Source organism: Sciurus carolinensis, chromosome 1, assembly GCF_902686445.1.
Source record: "Sciurus carolinensis chromosome 1, mSciCar1.2, whole genome shotgun sequence".
Taxonomy (NCBI): domain Eukaryota; kingdom Metazoa; phylum Chordata; class Mammalia; order Rodentia; family Sciuridae; genus Sciurus; species Sciurus carolinensis.
The window spans coordinates 590,161-598,255 of NC_062213.1; the positions used below are offsets into that span (position 1 = coordinate 590,161).

The 8,095-nt window shown below is 49.4% G+C and overlaps 1 protein-coding gene across 6 annotated transcripts in view; it reads left to right on the top strand.

Moving 5' to 3' along the window:
* The window catches only part of Znf251 (zinc finger protein 251), a 30,690-nt gene extending 23,487 nt beyond the window's left edge, over positions 1 to 7,203 (top strand). For 2 of the 6 annotated variants that reach the window (XM_047540545.1, XM_047540554.1), the window contains 2 exons: positions 662 to 2,211; positions 6,938 to 7,202. In XM_047540545.1, coding sequence (XP_047396501.1) covers positions 662 to 2,211; positions 6,938 to 7,075 — 1,688 coding nt within the window. In that variant the 3' untranslated portion in view covers positions 7,076 to 7,202. Of the gene's footprint in view, positions 1 to 661; positions 3,921 to 6,644 lie in introns of those variants that run through there. The other 4 variants (XM_047540511.1, XM_047540527.1, XM_047540535.1 and 1 more) reach the window with 4 other exon arrangements.
* Positions 7,204 to 8,095: the final 892 nt, after the last annotated feature.

An 8,095-nucleotide genomic window follows, 5' to 3' on the forward strand; every position in this document is an offset into this window, starting at 1 on the left:
CCACAGTACAGGGCAGGAACTGCCTCTTTCATTCTCATCCGTGTGGGGATCAATGCAGTGCTGGCACCTCGGCCCACTTTCTTGCTCTGGCTGTGGTGGGCTCCTTGCATTCCTGGGCTTGGTGGTTCTCCATCTCATCCAGGCTTGCCTTCTGCCTGGTTGGCTCTTGTTCCAGCTGCAGCCACCCATGCTCCGGGATCTTCTGACCACCTAGGCTGCAGAAGGTGTTTCTGAATTTTCTGATAGTTTCTGAGTCTGTTATTCTTTCTTTTAAAATAATGTACTTGCTTGCTTTTCTTTTCTTTTCTTTTTTTTCTTTTTTTTTTTTTTTTAACTTGCTTGCTTTTCTTCCTGAATATATAACATGTGCTCTGAGACCAGAAGCTGTCTGGCTTCCTGTTGTGTCCTTTACTTGGAGCAACCTGCTGAACGGATTCATTTGCTAGCTTGATAGGTGAAAAATGATAATTTGCTTGAGTTTCCCTCCTTCGATCCGAGTGAACTGAGCTTTCCTCCTGTGATTGGCCATCTTGCCTCTGGTGCTCCTAAATTCTGCCCAGCACATCTCCCATTGGAGCCTCTGCCCCCGAGTAAGGATTTATATAAGAGTGTTGCTGACCCATGGTGTCCTCTAGTAATTCCTTTATGTTTTGTGTAATAGATTCTGAGACTGGGACTGAGAAGGAACTGTCCATTCTAAACCAGGAATGTTCTGAAGAAGTGAAGAGCCCAGCATTTGTATCAAGATTTTCAAGGGCCAATTCACAGGCACCTGTGTTCCAGGAACCTTGGGACCTGGAGGGTAAAGGAGAAGGGAACCTGAGAAATGCTGCTGGGCAGAGTTTGAAGAAACCCCATCTGCACAAGAGAGTCTTTAGAGAAGAGTCTGTCCTCTGTAGGGAGCAGCCTCCAGGAGGGAGAACCCAGGAGTGTGCTGCTTTTGATAGACACTTAAATCCAAACCAAAATGTTGTTAGACTTCAAAGGAATAAAACAGGAGAGAGAGTCTTTAAATGTGATATATGCAACAAAACCTTCAAATATAATTCAGACCTCCGTCGACATCACAGACGCCACACTGGGGAAAAGCCGTATGAGTGCAGTTGGTGTGGGCGAGCATTCACGCACAGCGCAAGCCTCATCTTGCACCGCCGCGTCCACACTGGGAACAAACCATTTAAATGTGAGGAATGTGGGAAAACGTTCGGGCTCAATTCCTACCTCATTCTGCATCGGAGAATTCACACTGGAGAAAGACCCTTTGGGTGCAGCGAATGTGGGAAGGCCTTCAGTAGAAGCTCCAGCCTCATTCAGCATCGCGTCATTCACACAGGAGAGAAGCCTCACAAGTGTGAGGAATGTGGCAAGGCCTTCAGCCAGAGCCCCCAGTTAACTCAGCACCAGAGGATCCACACAGGGGAGAAGCCGCACAAGTGCAGTCAGTGTGGCAAGGCCTTCAGCCGGAGCTCCAGCCTCATTCAGCACCAGAGGATCCACACGGGGGAGAAGCCCCACAAGTGCAGTCAGTGTGGCAAGGCCTTCAGCCAGAGCTCCAGCCTTTTTCTCCATCATAGGGTCCACACTGGAGAGAAACCCTACGTGTGCCGTGAGTGTGGCCGGGCCTTTGGTTTCAACTCTCACCTTACTGAACACACACGGATTCACACCGGAGAGAAGCCCTATGTGTGTGGTGAGTGTGGCAGGGCCTTCAGCCGGAGCTCCACTCTTGTGCAGCATCGCAGGGTGCACACGGGGGAGAAGCCCTACCAGTGCTCTGAGTGTGGGAAAGCCTTCAGCCAGAGCTCCCAGCTCACCCTGCACCAGCGCGTCCACACTGGCGAGAAGCCCTACGAGTGCCGTGCCTGTGGTAAGGCCTTCAGCCGGAGGTCGACCCTCACTCAGCATCAGCACATCCACACGGGAGATAACCCTCGCCAGCGCAGAAGGGGTGGTCCAGCCTTTGCCCGGGACTCCAGCCTGATGTCCACTGGAGAGCGGCATGGCAGAGCCTTCAGCCGTGGTGCGGACCTCATTCTGCATTGGACAATTCACACTGGTGAGAAACCCCTGGGGTGCAGTGAATGTGGGAAGACTTTCAGCCCCACCCCACAACCCATTGAGTACCAGAGAATCGAGGCTGGAGAGAAACCACACAAATGTCAACAATGTGGAAAGGCTGTCAGCGGGGATTCAGCCCTTACTCAACATCAGGTAACTCATGTTGGAGAGACGCCCCCACTAAATGATGGTTCTGAAAGATATTTTATTCATATCAAAAAGATTTTCCAAGAAAGACATTTTTAAGTTATAAAATTAGGAAACAATTTAGCAACTGTTCATTTTTATGTTGGATAGGCTAGCATAGTGAAAGTTAAATAAGAGGGTCTACATATTACTAGCAAAGCAAAATACACGACTTGGATGACTACTAAAGTCATTAAATTTGAAAGTACATGGGAGAATTCAGTCTGGAAAATACAGTTGTACAGAAGCTATTGCGGTGCTCAGGGTGACCCCTGTGGCACCACCTTCAGACCCTTGGTAGGAGATCAACAGTGAGCCACTGGCCCCAGGCTGCCCGGCCCCAAGGGGTCAGCACCTTGCGTCCCCTTCCTGCCTGAGCCCAGCTTGTTGCTGTGAACACCGACTGGGCAGGGTGAGCATTCCCTCTCGTGCCTGCAGGCAGGGGGCGCTTCCTCCCTTGCCCAGTTTTGGCATTTGTAGAGTGAAGGTTGCTCTATTTTCAGTTCTAAGATCTGCAGTTGAGCAGAGGCCTCAGGGCCAGTGAGGCTGGGCTGCCATGAGGCCCCATTCTTAAGAGCTGAACAGCCAGGCTTCTTGTTGTTGTTGTTGTTGTTGTTGTTGTTGTTTTTGTTTTCTTTTTTCTTTTTGCAGTGCTAGGAATGGAACCCAGGGCCTTGTGCATGTAGGCAAGTGACTACCACTGAGCTAGACCCTCGCCCCAGTGACCAGCCTTCTTGAGTCACATTTTACAAAGTAAGATTCACTCTTCAGCATAGAGCTCTGTGGGCACAGGTGTGCAGGCACACGTCAAGCATAGAACCTGCCTCAGCAGCCAGGCTCCCCGCCGGCACAGGAAGCCCCACCCAGCACACCCTGCTTTGTTTTCTGTCCTCATGGCCTCCCGGTTCCAGAATCCCACTGTGTGGAGCCATTTGAATCTGGCATCTTTTACTGAATGCATTGGAGATCCACCCCGGTTGTTGCATGTATCAGTAGTTCATTCTTTCTGCTGCCAAGCAGCACTCCGTGGTGTGGTTGTGTGGATAGAGCTGTTTATCCATCCCCCACTGAAGGATCCTTGGGTATTCCCCATTTAGAGCGTATAAGAATAAAGCACCTGTAAACATGTAACTACAGGCTGTTTCGTGAACCTCACCTTTCAGTTCTTTTAAACGGCTCAGTGGCATTGCTGGGTCACTAGTAGTCCTAATTTTTTAAGAAACTGCCAAAATGTTTTCCACAGTAGTTGAATGGTATTCCATTCCCACTGGCAACATGTGAATTTGGTTGCTGTAGATCCTCTCCAGTCTTCATATTGTCTGGTACTTTTAGTCCAGCTATTTTAGTAGAGATGCAAGTGTTCATGATCTCAAGTTGTATTTCATATTTACCGTGACTTGATCATTTCTATTTAAAGTTTCCCTGAGAGTCTAAGGGCATGACTGCCCCTGAAATCATAATTTCCATTCAGAGTCTCTAGGAAGAATCTTTTCTTTTCTGTCCCCTACTTAACTCCCTCCAAGCCCAGTGGGACATAGCCCTTTGGGACCAGGATGCAGCTATGTAGTGGAGGATTTGTCTGTCATATATGAGGCCATGGGTTCCATCCCCAGCACCACCAGGGAAAAAAAAAAAATCACCTTTCAAAGACCCTTCCTCAGTCCCTCTGTTCTTACTGTGTTTTGGTTTGTGTGTGTCTGTGTTTAAGTGCTGAGGATGAACCCAGGTCCTGCATGTTAGGCTGTGCCACTAAGCCACATCCTCAGCCTCTTAGTGTTTTCTTAGGGAACCTGGAGTCACATTTGTGTTTGGTTTACCATTGGTTCTGTGGTTTGCTTCATTTATTCCCCCACTTGTTTTGTCTCTCGTGCTATAAATTTCTTAAAGCCAGAACCTCTTCTGGATGTGACCCCAGTGGAAGGGTCTGCAGATCATGGAGGTGGCAGTGGAGGTAGGTGGCTCATCTGAACAGCCGTGGGCTCTCCCTGACCCCAGGCCAAGTACCCCTCTACAAGGAGTAGCTTCCACTCTTGTGTCCTGCCCTACCACACCAACCACCTTGTTCCATTTTTTCTACCTACTTCTATATTACTCTGGAAGCTCTTTATAGCCAGAGTCTGTTCTGTTGTATGCCCTTTTTTATTGTGGGGTTTTGTTAGTCTGGTACTGGGAATTGAACCCAGAACCTCACCCATGCTAGGCACACACTCTCCCACTGAACTTCATCTCCAACCCTTTTTTTTTTTTTTTTTTTTGAGACAGGGTCTTGCTAAGTTGCCCAGCCTGGCCTTGAATTTATATCCTTCTGCCTGAGTAGTTGGGGTCACAGGCATGTGCCACTCTTACACACCTTTTTTCTCCAGCACATGATGCAGGGTAGGTGTCTAGGATACATTTGGGAAGGAAGAAAGGATAGAGGGAAGGAGGGAAGAAAAGGAGGAAAGGGAAACATCACACAAGCACTGTGCCTTGTTCTGTTCAGGAATGTGCTGGGTAAAATAAAGTCATTTCTTGATGGGCATGGTGGTGCACACCCGTAATTTCAGCGACTGGGGAGGCTGAGGCAAGAGGCCAGCCTGGATAACTTAGGAAGACCCTGTCTCAAAATAAAACAATATAAAGGGCTGGAGAAGTAGTTCAGTGGTAGAGTTTTCTGGGTTCAATCTCTAATACTGTAAAAAACAAACCAAAAAACCCTCCCTCCTTACCTACTGGAGGTCCCACAGCGATGTCCCTCTCAAAAAGCCTGCACATGCCAGGTTCGTGCAGGAGAGAAGCATTAGGCAGGGCTGGGCTAATTTGGCCTTTATTTGCTGTGGACCCTGGGATGAGGATGTTAACAGGATCCACAGCAGTTTGGCTGAGCACCAAGAAGTGAAGGGACAACCCACAGATAAAAATAAGGACAAAAGAAACTCAGAGTGTACAACCACAAGAATGGGAAGTTATACTCCATGTATGTATAATATGTCAAAATACATTCTACTGTCATGTATAACCAAAAAGAATAAAGAAAGAAAGAAACAGTGTCAAGCCTGGAAACTGGTACTATGGCTGCTCTGGGGTCTGCTTACAGCCACTGCAGAGGTGATGAAGTGGGGGTGATTCAGGGGTGGCAGTGGAAGTTGCAGCCCCAAAGAGCTGTCCCCACTGTGTCAAGGTGAGCTTAAAAAAAAAAAAAAAAAAAAAAAAAAAAAAACCACCCACTGGCACCAGGAGGCACTTGACAGACTGACACAAGAAGATGGACCTGGGAGGCCAGTGTGAGGACAGTTCAAAGGGAACATCAAACAAGCATGTGGAGTCATTAAAATATCTAGAATCAGGTCTTTAAGAACAGGGCTGTGGCTGTGGCTCAGTGGTAGAGCACTTGCCTAGAATGTGTGAGGCACTGGGTTCAATTCTCAGCACTGCATGTAAATAAAATCAAGGTCCATCAACAATCAAAAAAAATTTTTTAAATAAATAAAAGAACAAAAATGCCCCCCCCCCCCCCCCCCCCCCCCGACCACCACCACCAAAATGAAGAAATGCAGGGAAGAGAAGGAACACAGGAAGGAAATTATGGACAAAAGCCACTTTTTCAAGCCATATGTTCAATCTACTGCTAAGTGGTTTAGGAAAAAATTAAAAATGACAAATATAGCAAAAATGAAGAACTAGTGAGTCTGGCTGGGTGCACGTCCATAATCCCAGGAGTTCAGGAGGCTGAGGCAGGAGGATCCCAAGTTCAAGGTCAGCCTCAGCAACTCAGACTAAGTAAAAAGGGCTGGGGATGTGGCTCAGTGGTTAAGCACCCCTCTGTTAAATCCCTGATAACCCCCCCACACTACATACACACACACACACAACAAAATAAGACGTGGTGAGTCTGAGTTAAGGTTATTTGAGAATTTTCTGCTTTACTGCAACTGTTCTATAGGTTTGAAATTATTTCAAAACAGAAGTTGGTAAAGAGATACAGAGTTCCAGTTAGGAAAAACTGGAGGTCTGTTGCACAACATGGTGCCTGCTGTTAACTGAAAAACTGCAAGAATAGAGTTTACATGTTTTCACTACGGTGAGTACATGAAATAATGTACATGATAATGGGCTAGAGCTCCCCATTTCAGACCATTCATGACAAACAGAGTCTTCTAACATAAATGTACATCACATAAGATATAACAAATATGTACACAGTATATACAATTTCATATCAACATCAAGAACTTCCGTGCTGCAAAAAAAACCGCTGAGTGCAGCTCGGGGCGGAGGCCCTGAGTTCTACTCCCGTCACTGGGAGGGGGAAACTACCTGCTAACTAAACTCTGTCTCCGAGAGCTAGACGAAAGCTCTCTTCCGGGCTTCCTGAGGCCGCGCAGCCGCTCAGCCCTTCCCCGGGGCCGTCTTCTCTGCAGGGCCTGGCTGCGGACGCATCATCCTGAGCGCCTCGCCGCCTTCCCGGCCACCGAAGGCAGAGGGCTCCTGCTCCGCACACGCTGGCGGGAGAGTCTCCGGGACCTCCAGCGCGCCGGCGTCCTCAGCCGCCGGAAATGGCCGCGCGCGGGAACCGCGCCCCTCCGTCTCCGCCCCCGCCGCTCTAGGACGTCAGGAGGGTCTCAACTCGGTGGTTCCCTAAGCCGGGCCGGGGATTCTTAAGCGTTCTGGCGTTGGGTCCTGGGTCAGACTCTCAAAGTCTGCTCTTCACTAGGCGGAGCCCAGCCCCGGACACTCCTGGTGGAATTGGGAAGGCCGCGTTGCAGAGGGTCGGCCTGCCAAGGAGCCCAGCTCAATCCCAAGGGAGAAAGCGGCTTCAGAGCGACTGGCCAGGCGCGGAAGCCTGCCTTGAGCTAGCTATGCAACCAACGTAGGCCAGACGCCATTTGTCTTCCTCGATGTCAGAATTTACTGAATAACAATAAAGTCACAAGCTACATCACTTTCGTCGGTTTCAATTCACTGAATACTCGTGGGTCAGTCAGTTGGTAGTCATGAGGTGATCACAGGTTCTTTTATTCCAATCTTAATTATTAATATCTATAAGGCGCAAGTCACACATCACACTTCAATACGGAAAGACTAAAAGATTAAGGCAGCCACAGGGATTCAGGAGGCTTCACTGAGCAAATGGGAAGAGAGCAGATGCAAATGCAAAAGCATCACTGCAGGTGGTCAGCTCTGTCGTGGGCCAGAGCGGTAGGGACTTACTCAAGGCATAGGTATGGAGGGCAGCCAGTTTCAAAGTGTCGGCTTGAAGTCCTCACCTGCAGGAGAAACCAGATGAGCTGAAGTTCTTGGGGAAAAGAGTAGGAGAATCATCGCTGTGGCAGTTTTCCTGGGCAGTGACCAGGTAATGGGGTGTGTGTGTTGCCATTTCCAGACCCCTTTAGTGGGTCTTAGGTGAGGGGGTTACATGAAAAAAGCATGTGTGAATTTGCGCCTGTGGTAGTGCTAGGCAGATGGTGGTTATTGTACAAACAAGGTGCAGAGTCATTCTAACTTAGCACGTAAATACCTCCTGGCAAGCCGCTGCTTTTCAAAATGGAGTAACTGAGAGCTAGGGAATGCTTGAGGCCACCGTTCCGTACCTCCTGGGGCAACTCAGAGCAGGGCGCAGCCTGATTTCCAAGGGTGCCCACAAGGCGAGAGGCGGCGGCAGGGGCGGTGGGGTTGCAGGGCTGGACGGCCCTGGCCGGCTGGAGCGCCGAGGCAGCGATGGCCAGCTTCCGCAGGCGAGGCCGGACCTTGGCTGTGCAGGCTGCAGAGTCACACCAAGTCCTCGGTTTCCCGCTCACCTCCGTGGCCCGCGAGGACTCGCAGGAATACGAGCGCAGTCCAGCGTGGAGCGGGGACACCCTGGTGGAGTCAG